This window comes from Acanthisitta chloris, unplaced genomic scaffold, assembly GCF_000695815.1.
Source record: "Acanthisitta chloris isolate BGI_N310 unplaced genomic scaffold, ASM69581v1 scaffold23291, whole genome shotgun sequence".
NCBI lineage: Eukaryota > Metazoa > Chordata > Aves > Passeriformes > Acanthisittidae > Acanthisitta > Acanthisitta chloris.
Genome location: NW_008654648.1, coordinates 3,796 through 19,634, shown reverse-complemented (window position 1 = coordinate 19,634; position 15,839 = coordinate 3,796). Strand labels below are relative to the sequence as shown.

At 41.7% G+C, this 15,839-nt stretch overlaps 1 protein-coding gene across 1 annotated transcript; it reads right to left on the bottom strand.

Annotated features, from left to right (window-relative positions):
- Positions 1-6,864: 6,864 nt before the first annotated feature.
- On the bottom strand, positions 6,865-13,456 carry CD38 (CD38 molecule; the record flags this gene model as incomplete). The annotated part of the gene is made up of 7 exons (XM_009083633.1): positions 6,865-6,946; positions 8,805-8,891; positions 9,280-9,372; positions 9,941-10,017; positions 11,699-11,781; positions 12,523-12,658; positions 13,327-13,456. Coding segments are annotated over 7 exons (688 nt in total), but the record flags the coding sequence as incomplete, so codon positions are not given.
- Between the last annotated feature and the right edge of the window lie 2,383 nt (positions 13,457-15,839).

The following is a 15,839-nucleotide window of genomic DNA, read 5'->3' as shown; positions in this document are numbered from 1 at the left end:
TTCCTAATTGAAATACAAAAAGAAACAGACTTAACTGTTTGTGGCAACATGTGAAATGTTTGTTTTCTTTAGACATGTTCTCACTAGTTTAAATGTTCTTGTTACTGCAACCAATTATGATGAGTTACTGCTCACCATGGTCACCTCATATTTCATCTACCAGTTGCAGGTGTGCAAGACATCACAGCATATCTGATGTTTGTAAGAAACATGTTCAAGACTAGACAATGTTATGGTCCTATTTTCTTCCTTTTATCTAAGGTGATGGTGTTTCCAAATTCCCCTGGTCCTCAGAAGTCAATCAACATGTTCTAAAACTTGGCCTATGAACTCTGAATCTTGTAAGAAAAGATATTTTCATGGAATCTGCAAGTCTTTGGATTTGATCTGTCAGCTGATGAGTTGGAGATGAGTTATGTTTCAGAGCTCTGATGGAGGATGTGTAGTGCTAGTGCTCTTTCTACTGTGTTCCATTTACTCATATGTTACTATATCAGCAAACAGACATGCTGCTGGTGCACAGGAAACAACAAATAACCAGCACAGCCTGAGCAGTGCATTGCAGTGCAGACCATTCAGGAGCCTCAGGAGTTCCAGACTGAAGATATAAATGAAATCTCCTTTGAAAATCATTGCAGAAAAACAATTAGCAGTGCTCCTTCTGTACCAAGTTGATTTATTGCCCATTGGATATGCATCTCTCTGCAACAAACAGGACATATTGCCACTGGTTTCTTTGCTTTTTCCAGAATCCAGCTTGCTTCAGTGAGATTTGAGGAGACTTCTCACTGAGATGCTAACGGGCAGTGAAGTCTGTCTGATGAAGGCATCACTGTGAGCTGCCAGGTAAGATTCAGATTGGAAAAAAAAGTTTGAAAATACCTTTTTTCACCCACAGGGAAACTCCTGTGCCTCTTTTGTGATCAGAATCTCAAAATCCATGAGTAATGGATGCTGCAAATCAAATAAGCCAGGAATCCCAGGCACCACGGTGTGCAGACTTTTAAAATGTAAATGTAGCGACTTCAATTTTCTGAACAATTCAGAAAGTTTCATGTCTTCTACAACCACATTTAAATCACTCAAATCTGTATGTTGCACTATAGTAATAACTTTCTTGCCCTGACAATTGCTTTAGATTCCTAGACTATGCTGACAGCTGAGAGGATCTGCAGTATTCATCCTGCCTTGGAGATAAAACACCAGGTGCCAAAGAAGACCCCACCAGAGGAGGTGAGTCCCTTTCATAGGCCTTATAGCTGAGCTTTACTTGTGCTTCCACTGTAGGGAAGACATGAATTCAGGTTAAATCCTTTTGGAATACCTCACAGTCATCACAACGTTGTACACATAAAAAAACCAGCCTTTGCCCAGGTTTTTGGAACAAGCAAAAGGCAGTAATAATATAACAATAGAATCAAGTATTGGTACCTGCTGCTAGACATTTTGTTTAACAGCCATTCATATGAAGAGGTGGATCAAATGTGCAGTGAAATATTCATACAGTCAAGCCTAAGACTTCAGTTTAGTCAACAGCCTACCATTATTCACTACTCATTCATTATATATCATCTGGTAACGAAGAACGAGGAAGTGCCTAGGGATATATGAGGGACGTGTTTGACTGCATGTAACCAAATATTTGCAGTACTTAGCTGAAAGCAGCAGTACAGAGTATCCTGCTGGAGAAAGCTGCTGGTGTTTTAGATCAACAGCAGCAAGACCTGGGACAGAAACAAGGTGAGAAACAACAAGTAGCAGCAGAGCAACAGCAACAGTCATGCTGAGCAGTGCTGCAGAAGGTGTGGGCTTAGCTCACCAGCAACTCTGCACAGGCATTCTCAACCACAAGGGCTATCTGAGGATGATGAACACCTTGTTGGCTAGTAACTGAGAAGAAACCTGTTACAATAAAAACTATAGAGATAGGATGAAAGAGAAATATGTTGCAGCTTGATTTTCCTTTGGGGAAATAAACTACGAGACCAATGTCCAGGCCTTATCTGAACATCTCTTTTTCCATCAAGAATTGTTGTCCTGGATTTCTCTGAGGACTACAGGCATTCACCTAGGATTTTTGATATCTAATAGTTTAAACATAGCTGAGGGAAAACATCACACGCATAGTATGTTAATAGATTTTGGCCATACTGGTGTCATTTCACATACTGTCTGCAACCACAGTAAAGGACACTAGTTTTCCTTAGAGGAAACAGAGAAAACAGTAACAAGCTTGGAGTGTGTGACACCAATGCTAATCTTATCTGTGCTACTTGCAGCTTAGACACGTGCCTTTGATGTGTGCCATTGTTCAGGGTCCAATAGGTCACAGATTGGGTTACTGTTATTGCTGGGTTAGATCATTGAAAGACTTGCACAAAACACAGCAAATAACCCCACGGCTTACAAGCAGCATATTGTCCACACAAACTTCTGACTGCAGAAAATTAAAAAGTTAGAGCTGAAGATGGCTGGCCAAAACCCAATATTAATCAGCCTTTACTTGCTTGGCACTACTGCCAGGAAAAGAGCCTTTACTTGAGGCTGTCTTGCAAATTTTACAGACAGGAACATCCCATGAAACTATGTTTTCTATAGGGAACAGTTTGTTCTGTTTCAGTTGGTAATGAGAGCTGTAGTTTTGTTGGGACCTGTGTTAAGATACTTTATCCATGACAGACAAATTTATAATTACAAAAATACAAGACCGTTATTGTGCTGGTCTGTCATCATAATTAGCAATCTGTGCATATTAGCAATAAATCTCTATTATTGCATTCAAGCACTGCATTTTGATTTAAATTCACTACATCTGCTGAGCATCACAAAATTGTGGGTGTTTGGAGGGCATTTCTGGGTGATAAGTGGAAAAACAGTCAGAGAAGCTGGCTAATCCCACTCTCCTTGACTGCAGTTTGGGCTGCAGTGTGCATGGTGAAACCTTTTAGAAATTACATCATTTTTACCAAGAATTGACCTTTTCACATCAGGAAGAAAAGCTCACCATTTCCAATGATTCATCATATTTCTTCATTCCTCCTACAGCTTTTCAATTCTGGGAAGTGCTGGGGTCTCTGGTGCCAGGGCTCCTATCCACCCACTGGGGGATTTTTCTCCTGCAGTGGTTTCTGTTTCCCATTCCTCAAGTTTGAGATGATTGAGCAACCCCAGGGAATGGCTGATGCTCTCCTCTGAGGAGTCTTCCACTGCCAGCACTGCTTTCCATTGCCAGCACAGCTCTTTGCAATGGTGTCCATCAGGAATTCTGGCACACCATGGATGAGGCTGTTGGAGCACAGTCAGAACATTAAGGGTGCTGCTCCATCCACGTGCGTGGGAGCTAGGCTGTTTCCTGGTTGGACTCAGAACTGGGGACAAAGCAGCACAAAAGACTGGGTTCTGTCTCAGTATCCCTCATTAATATGTAACTCAGTAATTCTCATTAACTGGAATATCCCTGTCAATACTACCAGAGATTTAACCGAATTCGGGCAATAACAACATTCTTATCTCTGGCTAGGGATGTTTTGCAACAGACTCTACCATGGGTTCATTGACCCACTGGTGCCTCTTTGGGTTAGTCAGTGTATTATTCCTTTCAAGCTATTTAGTAAGGAGGATCGGCCTCTTAGTATATATGATTGCTGCCTTAAGCCTGTAAATGATATTGCTGTTAAGAGACCGTTTCTGAGATGCAATCTGTTTGCAAGGTTTCCTTCCTGAAGGCTTGCTCATTCTTCTGTTCTTTCTCCTGAGCTCTTCTACATAAGACAATGTCTGAGGGTCACTGTTTTGAGTATCACGGAGTCTTCACGGATTCAAAGTGTGAAGGGTAGCCCAAATAAGCCAAGTGGAAAATTCTGCCTTATACTGATAGACACTGCAGTGCTGCTGCTACATCAGGTCCCATCCAAAACCATCCAAAACTCCCCTATTTTCTAGTTTCCAGGGAGATCCAGACCCACTGCAGGATATGCTGCCAGTACACATATAAACAAAAAACACCATCTCTGAAGACTTTTCCCCATAGATTATATTACAGTGTTCAAGACCAGGCTAGATGGAGCTTTGAGCATCCTGGTCTAGTGGAAAGTGGGGTTGGAACAACATGATCTTTAAGGCCCCTTCAAATCCAAAGCATTCTATAGTTATATGAAATCAAACACAAGGCCATGTGATGGTTATCAGGGAGAAAAAAATCTTTGTTATTATTTTGTTTCGTAATACTGTGCATTTAATAATTGCAGGCTCTTGTCTGTTAAGTGCATCAAAGACTGGGGGAGCAGAAATTCTGTCGTAATAGGGTCATAGAAGTAGCTTTCCCAGCACTGTGTGGTTCTGGGAGTGCATAACATCGAGATCATCTTATCACACAGTACCTCGGATTCCTCTCGTGTTTTTGGGCAGTGCTCTTTGGGAGTGTTTACTGTGGGCCTGGGGCACAAGCAGCCCATTTATCTTGAACAAATTATAACAGAGTGATCTCTGCCAGACTGAAAGCATATTTTCAAAACCCAACCTTTTTCAAACTATATTAAGAAGCATTTCTTCTGTGCAGTGGGACAAATGCATAATTATTTTTCCTTTTATTTAGTTTTCTGTGAATTTGGGACACTTTGTATTACCTTGGGATGTTTTTTTGCTTACAGATTTTCACCAGAGCAATAGGATTTAATTTGGGACACTTTGTATTACCTTGGGAGGTTTTTTGCTTATAGATTTTCAGCAGAGCAATAGGACTTGGAAGTCTATTTGGCTGGTAGGGCATGTCTGTACAGCATTTCCAACGTGTGATCATGCATGATAAAAATGTTTGTTGGAAATGAGCTCGCTCATGTTCTGCCATGTATGTAATCCAAGCAGCACAGACTTGCCAGCCACCTGTGTTACAAAGCCATCACTTACCCCAGCACAGTTGCTGTATAAAATGTGCACCTCAGCTTCCAAAGCCACAATTTGCTTCTTAGCATTTTACTACATAACTACTGATAAGAACAATCATCTTTCTTAACTATCATGGCCAAGAACAACATATACAGATGCCTGTGTTCAAGATAAAGGCTCAGAATGTTTCACTTCTAGCCACCTACAAAGACAATGACTTCTCTGTATAAGATGGAGAGTACAGCCTGGGGAGGATGTGCTCTGTGACTTTTCTCTGCTTCCCTGGGTGTGTATATGTAGTGTTTCATATGTTGAATGAATTTCAGAGTTATTTTAAGGAAGTGGCTTATTTTCACCTTCTGAGAATCTTTCTTAATCTTCTGAGGTTAAGTAGAATGTGAAACTGAATTACCAACATTTGCCATTTGAAATTTTATTATAAGTCTCGATTTTACAGTCAACATTTTATATTACAACAGAGGAGGTACAAAAGTGAGCATGAAGACAAAATCATGACTGATAGTCAGAAATAACCTAGCCGAAAGTACAGGTGTCTGCGTTGATGCATCTAAGTAGTTACATAACAGAGTGCAAATAAAAATACATTTCACTTAATGTAAACATTATGGGTGAGGTCTTGGGTGTGGTCCAGACATGCTTGGTGCAGGCTATGACAGAGAAGAGGTTTATCTGGAGATGCTTGGAGTGACACCAGCTCCTGTAGTTCCATAAGGATGCTTTGCACTCTGGGTAGTCACTAAAACATATGGAATTATACCCTTCTGCTTGTGGGATCCTGGAAACCTCAGTCTGCCTGATGGATTGGCAGCTGCTGGCTACACTGGCATCTCAGCACCTAAGAGTGTATGTGCAGCAAAGTCTGCTCCATTCTCTTGGTGTCTATGGCTCTGCACTAAGGCACTTAGAGCTGTGGCCACAAGCTGGCCTTGGATAGTTTTTGTTACAAACACTGCACTTGAATAAGCATACAAGGCCAGTAAAATAGAAATCGAAGGAAATCAATGAAACCTGCTGTTTCAGTGTACTACAGCATGTCCATGCTTGGGAATTATACACTGCAAGGCATCACCTTTCACCTCAGAAACTGAGGTCAAGAGAGACTCCTTATTGTGGCAACCATTTGATGTTTGTTTCTATTCCAGGGAATGGCCACATTGTGGCCTGAGGGACCTTATAAGAAAGTTGGAAGGCTTGCACTTACTGCTATATTAAGAACCAAATGTAATCTGAACTGCAGTGGTGTTTGCAGTAGGATTTTAATGGGGCTAGCTGAGTCAGTCTCTCTGCTTTCTCTCCCAGCTACACACTCAGCAATTTTTACAGATGCTGGCAATCCTCTGGGTGCTTTCTGGTATTTTCTTGGCTCAGCTTAGCCATCTACGCAGCAGCTGCTTATTGTGATACCTATTAAAATGTAAGAACCACTCTGACTCTACCTGCTCAGAGGTGCCACAGTCCCTGGGAGAAACATGACTTATACCATATGCCACTGGATAATGTTCCCCTCTGGGGAATGTTGCACTGGGATGCAGGGAGAGCACAACATGCTCTGATCATTTCCCAGCCAGCCTTCCAACAGGGAGGAAGCTGAGTGCTGATCCAGGCAAGTTCTGCCTCCACTGGAAAGTCTCTTTGTTCTATGTGCATGCCCCAGGGAATCCCTGCTCTGTGCCTCTGGGGAGCTGCACAGGAGGGAGCAAACCAGGACAAAGCACCTGTCCCCAATTGCTGAACATGGCCCTGGCCCTTCTGAAATCGTATATTTGTGTGCATGTGTGTACAGTATCACACCTTAAGAATCATCTCCTGCTATTTGGCTGTTAGTATCACAGCAAGGATTTCTGGTTATGGACTTGGTACACATCATGCTGCTACTTATCACTCAAAGCTATGTAGCCACATCTTTTCCAGCTTTACACACAAATAAGGAAATTCTTCAGGAATGCGGAGAACTCCATTTCATGGAATTGCTGAGCTGTTGGTGCAAAGTCTGCAGTCTGTGTGGTCAGGGTTACGCACACACTGAAGGAGCTGAACTGGTCTGAGATAAGACACAGAAACAAACAAGTGTTTAGTAATCCTTTTGCAAGTACAACAGAAAAACTTGACAATTTCTAAATGCAATGTGAAAGCCAAAGTGCATGTTACACCTGTGCTTATCAAGTGGATATCTTTTCTTAGGGTAATTCTTTTCAATCTCGCTACACAAAGGTATCTTTGGTGTTTATAGGGCAAGAGCAAGTCAAGGCAAAACAAAGTAGGATCTGACCTCACAGTATGTCAGCTATGCTGCCATATCAAAAACAATTATGAAAAAGAAATAAGGTCTCTTGCACAGGCTGTGGATTTGCTGCCATGCTGGAAGTTCACCACCTGACTGACTCACTGGTAACCCCTACTGCTGCAGCATGAAGCTGTTGCCAGCAATGTCAGTTATGATCAGAGTTTTTGCTAATACATCCAATAAATCTCTTTTTTCTTTTAGTTACTTCTGGAAGATGCTGTTGACATGGACAAAAGCAAGAGAAAACAATCAGCATCAGTTGCTATGTGGCATGAAAAGCCAGATGGTCAGTTGATATGGACCCACATAGTTCTGTTTGCAATAGCTTCAGGGGCATGAAGCTAACTGACACAGTCTATCCTGAAGTTTTACTGTACCTGTAAATTGCTTATTTTTTATTGCTCTGTATATAAAATAGTAAATTAATTGTCCATGTTGCTCTACACAGTTCATGTATGTGTTAGTTGAGCTCTGACAAAAAGGCCTACTTGTAACTTTACCCTAAGAAGTGAGTTGTGACACAGCAATGAGTGTGTCAGGCTTCTGCTTGTGCTAAGCCATGAGGGAACTAAGCTACTATATATTTCCCCTTCTGCTCTGGCCCCTTATCTTATACCATCATAGGCTGAAATAACCTGTACCTACTTACAGGTCCTGGGAGCGTTGGTTAAAGGCTTCATTTACCCAAAGAGAAAGCAAGCATATGATTTGGCAGATTTATGCACCACATCTGTGTTAATTTTTTTCACAGTGTGCAGAGCACCCATTGATCAGGTTCAGCAATACCCAAACAGGAACATATTGCTCTGCCTTCAGGATTAAAGTCCTATAATTTGTCTCCTTTGCAGACCAATTTTTCCTTGCTTGAAACTAATGTCACAAACTCAGTAGTTTCTAGAAATGTGTGTTTACTTTGGAAATGTTCTTATCCAAGTATGAGTCCTTGACACTGAAAAGCTGTTCCTGACAGATAAGATATGAGTAATATTGTATCTTTGCTGCTTTTCTAATGTCTCTAAAGAACAATTTTGCTCTGTGTGAAGGTCTCTGAACCCACACAGAGGGATAAGAGTATCAGACTTATGTATTCCTCAGCAGACAGATGGAGATTTCAGACAAGTCAGTCAGGTCATGGACTGTTGTTTCCCAGACTCCTGTTTTTTTCTCCTGACAATGGTGAATTATAGTAATTAGTAATGCTTATCAATGTTTCTTGCCTCACCCTCTGTGAAAGCAGCTGGACAGAAAGCAAGCTCAAACTATAGTGAAGGAAATAAGGACCATACTTGGCATTCTACATTATCTATATGCTGCAGGGAGGAAAGATGCCTGTTTGGTTCAGATTACTTTAGGTAAAAGCCCAGTTAGATGAAAATCTGGAGACTGAATTGGTTCTTCCCTGAAGGCAAGCAAACATGCTCAATGGGAAGTGAAGATCCAGCCAAGACCAGGGCTACAGCCCAGCTGAAAGCCCTTGAGAAAGACACAGCCACACCAGAGGGATATCATGGCAGTAAGGGGGAAGTCTGCTGCAGCCTGCTGCAAACCTCTCAAGAGGTAGGTACATTATTGGTTTTATGTTCACAAGTTGTCACCAATAAGAATGGGTAATTACCTGTAATTGTCTTCACAAGTAAACTTAAAGTTTCGCTCTTCTAAGATGCTTTTTAACCTCTTAATGGAATCACCCGAACAGGATTCACTGTAGAGAGAAGACTTTAATTACTTGAGTTCCTTGTGTACAAAAAGCTCAGCTAGATTCCACACTGTGTCACTGCTTTATTTCAGGTAAGAGTCTTTAAAAGCCTCTTTGCTAGTGTGCTGTAGAGTCTACTGAGTTTTAAGAGCTTTGGTTACCATTGGGTCTTTGCTGGTAGAAACTCTGTGATGTTCAGCTGTGCATCTTTCATGAACACTTTGTGCAGGAAGACAACTGTGGGAAATAATTCAGTTCCATTCACAGTTAAGCGTGCCCTAGAACTGCTCCAGAGCTGCTGGTGGCTTCCATCCACAGGAGCACAATACAAGGCTCATTCAAATCTGTAGAAGGACAAAAGGATCAAGTCCTCTGTGTGATGAGCAAACCTTACCTTTGAGGTCCACCAATGTCATGCATAAGCCAAATGTGTACTTCAGAGACTTTATGTGGGTTCAGGTTAAAGACCTCAATACTTCCAAAGATGCTGTAAGAATGGGAGATGAAACAGCAAAACATTCTTAGTTATTTGAGAAAGGTGGACAGAGTATACTGTCCAAATACTAGTGCTTATTAATGCTGCTATTATTACAGAATCACAGAATCAGTTAGGTTGGAAGGGACCACAGTGGGTCGTGTGTCCAACTTCCCTACCCAAGCAGGGTCACCCTAGAGCACATGGCTCCATGACCTCTCTCAGTGAAAGAACATTATCTTGTCAATGGATTTGCACAGTCTGATGGGGTGGAATCCAGTCAGTGCCATGAAGACTTAGAAATGTGTCATTTGAGTGAATTGAATAAATAAACTGCAATAATAAAATTATTTTGTGCAGTAAGAGCACACTGGATAACCCACCCACATACCCTCTGAAGGATTTCAGTTACAGTCACTGTACAGAAGGAGTTAAGTGAATCAGTTCTACAACAGCCAGTGGTTTAGACCCCTATCTGAGTTTATCAAAATCCATCCTACACTGGCACTCACTGGCAAAGATATGCTGACCAGCATGCAGGCCCCACAGAACTATGGATGGCTGCATGCTGAGTGAATACCTGCTGCTCCTGAAAGCTCCAGCTTCTATTGATCCATTGAGCATCACTTGAACCACACCACATGCTGCCTCTGCAAACTGAACAAAACCAATGAACATCATACTCTGACACTATGTGCAGTGCCACGTCAGACTTGGGGTGGTAGAAATCACTCTAATATCATTATGTCTAGTACAAGTAGAGGATCTGGCCAACATAATTGCAGAACACACCAGTGCAAAGAAAAAGCCTCTGAAGGCTATGGCAAAACTGTGAAGTTTCATTAGCCAGCTATGAATTGGCAGTCTGAAGTTGCATGGAACTGGTACAGCAGCTTTGCTGTCACTGCTGGTTTCAGTGTTTATAAGGCTTTCCAGAGTCAGCAGCTACAGCTCTGTAGTAACTGAAAATAATCCTCAGACTGCTTTAGCTCAGGCAGTGAGGACAAGCCAAAACAGAGGTACCACTAGTTTGAGGACAAACAAACCATCATGCACTCATTTCCTTGTGACTCATGCTCTATGTTCTTTTGTGGCTTGGGATTTTTCTCCCTAGATATTTCAGTAAAACTCATCATCGAGTTTTCTTTGATTGTATTTTTAACATACTGGATCATCACAATCACTGCTCTTTTATTCTTTAAAACTCATGTCCAAATATTAAAAGACTACTAAGGTTTATGAAGTATCAACTCTAGATATATAATCCATTGGTAAGAAAGAATTTTTAAAAACCCTAATGCAGGTGACTGTACTTATCAAGTCTTCCAAGTCCTCTTAAACGATGTGGGTCAAACTCAGATCATGAGAGCTGTAAAGTTGTAGGGAAGTTGCATTATGTGTAAATTTCTAATGTAATAAGCATGGGTTGTGGCAGATCTTAAATTTATTTGGGCTAGGAAGCCTGCACTCTATGGTGATTTTATCCCTCCCAGACTCTGGAACTGGAGAGGATTAATAGGAACATAGATACTGTTTTGATATTGGAAAAAATATGTACACTAGTTTACCCACAAAACAATTTTTGGTTTTTTTATGGTGAGTAGACTTTTTCTTACACACATGAGATCTGAAGCATACAGGAATGCTTGTTTTCCACCTGGGCAGTCAAAGCAAGGGTGAAGTCCTGAGAGACATGTAAAATTAAACTAATACAGGACATTAGGTGTTTCTGTGGCAGTTTTTTTTCCCTGTAAAGTGCCACTTCAACAAAGCCAGGCTAATTGCTTAACTGTGACTAGCAGGATCTTGTTCATGTGATGGGTGTTGGCACAGGTGGGAACATTGCAGGAACCTTGCCAGGTACCAGTGTAGGAGGATATGCTCTTCAGGTTTATGTCAGGAAGGTGTAAGGGGATTCTCAGCTGCTTGGATAATTTCTGTGCCAATCTGGGCACTAGTCTCCACATTGGCATGCTAAAATGTATTTTATTGGCAAGATTTCAGTGATTTAATTAAGGTAGTGATTGTTGTACTTTTAAGCATTATTTGCAGAGCTCCAGCTGTCTGCCAAGGGTTGTTCCAGATGCTGTCACTCAGTCTCTGTTCACAAATAAGAATGCCCAAACTACAGTGACATTAAATATTGTACATAAAATATGGGACTTCAGAGACATGAATTACCAACATGATGATTTTTAGCAGCTGGAGCTAAAGCTCTTGTGAACTTCTGCTATTTCATGTTTTAAGTCTAATCTGCAAACTCAGGTTTTTTGGCAGTGTCAGGAACTTAGTGCCTTTCAGCACTCTTGGATTCAGGGGGATTTATTCTAGATCTTACCATCTTTGATGCCACTTTCCAGAACACAGAGCTGGGGTTGCTCTCACATTCACTTCGTTTTGGACAAGATTCATAGTTGATTCCTGAGGAGAAGAAATAAATTTATAGATTGGCTAAGGTTAGAATGAATATTGTTGCAATGCTTATATGGCTTTGCAAGCTGATTAACAATGACAAAAAGATTTGTTTCCTACCAAAGCAAGGAGGCTACATGAGGGCTTTAAGAGGAAAAAGAATTTGCATGTGTTCAAAGGTTTTCCTGTTTGCTCACACTCGTTTTGGGGAGACTGAGAAGGGAAAACATGTAGTCCCCAATGTGAGAGACAGGTAGGCTCTTGACAAATGCTGTCTGATTACACTGAATAATTAAACTTTGCTCAATATTTTCAGTAATCCCAGGCCAGTTTAAAGCACCAACTCAGAAGTCATGCTGGTAGCAGTATCTCCAGGGTACCCACATACTGCCCTGACAACTGGCCTATGGCCAGTTCCTTTTCAAATGACATTCCTGTTTTGCAATTTGTCCTATAGAAGTCACAAGGAGGAAGCAAGCAAATAGGTAAGGAGGGCTAGATGTGACAGTTAGTCCAAGCAGCAACATGGTGTTAGAATAACAGCTGAAGTTGTGCTTTTTAAATTAACCTGAGAAATAAGTATCATTTTCAGTCTTCCCTGTCATGGGACAGAAATATGGTTAATGTTTTAAACTAAATCACTAGCAAATAATGTGAAAAGGGTCATGTTTAAGTGTAGGTATACAAGACAAAAGAATACTCTGTAATTCCAGTGTTTGTATTTCTTTTGCAAAAAATAGGACTTATTACCTGGGGCAGAGGGGTCTCCACACCATGAAATCCTATCAGCCATATAACCCAACAGGGTGTCCTCCAGGGTAAGGAAATTTTGATTGGATTTTGTATAGCGATGAACAAGATCATGTGTCTTGCTCCAAAACAGTGACTGTGAAAAAAAGTACAACACCGAATAAGTGATAGTTATACTAGAGCTGGTCAGAAAATTTTCCTGCAGAAAACCAAAAAGTTCATTACAATGAAGTAGTTTTAGTATTTATTGAAATGCAGCAAGTTCACTTTAGTGAGTCAGTTCTTATTTACACAGCCCATGCTCCTGTTTCCAAAATATTTTTGGGTGTTTTGGAGGGGTTTTTTGTGTGGAAATGGATGTGTTCAGCTCGTGAAGCATTTTGAAAGAAAGATTTTGACTAGTTCTCATAGGATATATGCCCAATCTGTTGTTTGCTTTTGAGCTTCACATGGAGGACCAGCTTTTTGGAAGCAGTGTCCCTCTAACAGCACGATCCCATGCTCCTTACAGAGAGCCATATGCTCAGGGAACAGGGACTTCTCTGTCACTCTGACCCTGGTACTGGTTTGAGGCAAGTCTTACACAGGGATAATTCCTGGAGACAGAGAATGGACAGGGTTACTGGAGTCTGAAGGCGATAACTGCTGGACTACTGCAGTAAGAGCAAAAGCAAAATATCATCCTCATCAACCTACAGACCCTCACAATTGTTATGGAGGAGATCCCATCACTCAGAGCACTGCACAGACATGCCATCCCACCACAACCCTCCTTTTGCAGCCCACCATGCACTCTGCTGTTACCTTGTTACAGGGTATAGGGTGACTCGCTAACTCCATTAGAGGCTTATAGTCTTCTGATGTGATATTACAGGGATTCTTGTAAATGAATGCATCTTTTAATGATTCCCATATTTTTAGGCAATCCTTTTCTCTGCCAAAAGATTAAAACATTTAATTAGCATTTCTGAGTATTTGTGTCTGTGAAAGGTTCTCCTTCTGTTATGGTCAAACACTATGAATCAGGTATTAGAATTTTAACTATGCTCATGTCCTAAACCATCTTTCTCTCTTTCCTGCATTTCAAACTACTGTTTAATGCAATACCTGAATATCATCTATGTTTTTATCCCTTAAAAAGAGCAGTGCTGATATCATGTAACCAAAGGATCAATTTTCTTGATTATTCATACCAAATCATGAGAAGCAAATAGCTTCTCAGGCTATAACCTGTACATTTCAAAAGTATGACTGAAGGATACTGTCCCCTCAGGTACAGCGAGCCAAAAATATGTCCATCTGTCTCCCTGCAGAGTGTTTGACTCTACAAAAATAATACCTATAATTTTATCTAAAACAGTACCTCAGAGGGCTGTGCTGCCCTCTCGAGGGACCTGAACAGGTTGGAGGGACAGGCAGAGAAGAACCTACTGAAATTCAACAAGGGCAAGTGCAGGGTCCTGTACCTGGGAAGGAATAACCCCAAGTACCAGTACAGGTTGGGCACTGACCTGCTGGAGAGCAGCTCTGTGGAGAAGGATCTGGGGGTCCTGGTGGACAACAAGCTGTCCATGAGTCAACAGTGTGCCCTCATGAACAAGAAGGCCAATGGAACCCTGGGATGCATTAGGAATAGCATTGTCAGCAGGTCGAGGGAGGTGATCCTGCCCCTGTACTCAGCACTTGTGAGGTCACACCTGAAGTCTTGTGTCCAGTTCTGGGCTCCTCAGGACAAGAGAGACATGGAGCTCCTGGAGCAGATCCAGCAAAGGGCAACAAAGGTGATTAAGGGACTGGAGCACCTCACTTACAAGGAAAAGCTGAGGGATTTGGGCCAGTTCAGTCTCAAGAAGAGAAGACTGAGAGGCAACCTCATTAACGATTGTAAGTATCTGAAGAGAAGGTGCCAAGAAGATGGAGCCAGGCTCTTCTCAGTGGTGCCAACCCATAGGGCTACAGGCAACATCAGAGGGCAACAAAGGTGATTAAGGGACTGGAGCACCTCACTTACAAGGAAAAGCTGAGGGATTTGGGCCAGTTCAGTCTCAAGAAGAGAAGACTGAGAGGCAACCTCATTAACGATTGTAAGTATCTGAAGAGAAGGTGCCAAGAAGATGGAGCCAGGCTCTTCTCAGTGGTGCCAACCCATAGGGCTACAGGCAACATCAGAAACTGAAGCACAGGAAGTTCCATCTTGAGGAAGAAAAGAACCTCTTTACTGTGCAGGTGACCACACACTGGAACAGATTGCCCTGAGAAGTTGTGGATTCTCCCTCACTGGAGATATTCAAGAACAATCTGGATGCAATCCTGAGCCATGTGCTCTAGGATAGCCCTGCTTGAGCAGGAAGGTTGGACCAGATGACCCACTGTGGACCCTTCCAACCTGACTGATCCTATGACTCTGTGAAAACCAGGGATCTGGCTGTTTTGGACCTAATATTATTTTTATTTATGCATTAATTTGCAGCTAATTACATTGCTGGAGCCAGAGATGATTTGCACACATATAACCAAGATCTAGACCAGGTGCTTGATCTCGAGTGGGTTTTTTCAGTCTCCTGCTGATGTTCCACTGTGTTACAGATTCTAGTACTTTTGCTCTCACTGGCATGAGTCAGAGGATTTCCACTAAATTTACATGTGGGAACTGCTTCATGCCACACATGATCCTGTCATTCCAGCCTACACTTGTTTCTTAAGATGCTTTCCTTGCACTGTTATGTCAGTGAGTATTCACATGTTTTACTTTGCAAGGTTTAACTTGGGTGTATTACATTTTCTCCCAGAGGAATCTTTCTCTGACTGCAAAATGTAAATAACCCACAGACACCATACTCAAAAGTCTGGTACTTTCTTTAGGGGTTGGGAAGTTGTAAATACCTCTCCCTGCCACAGAGGATTTCAATGTGGCCACACTGAATCAGCCAGATGAGAGAGCTCTTGCTGATTGAGGGGTGACACTAGAGAATAGGCAGCTGTCCTCTCTGCTCTGCAGTCAACAGTATCATAAATATAATTTGTAGGGCTTGGCTGTAAGCACAGGTACATCTCACAGACATTTATATGGCCTGCAGTTTCTCATCTGTACAAATTATTTGTCCTCCTGGCAGGAGTCTTTTTTTTTCCTTTTTTTTTAAAGCTACTCCTGAAATCTGTTATATGTAACACTGTTAAGAGTCACAGGAGACAGCTGGGTACCTGGTGATCTATCCTTTCATATGGCAAAGTTTCTAAGCTTGGCCTTAGAAAACAAAATATTTTGCAAGGAACCATAAGAAAAACATGGGCTTTTTTTTATTTCCAGTGCAGAGAGG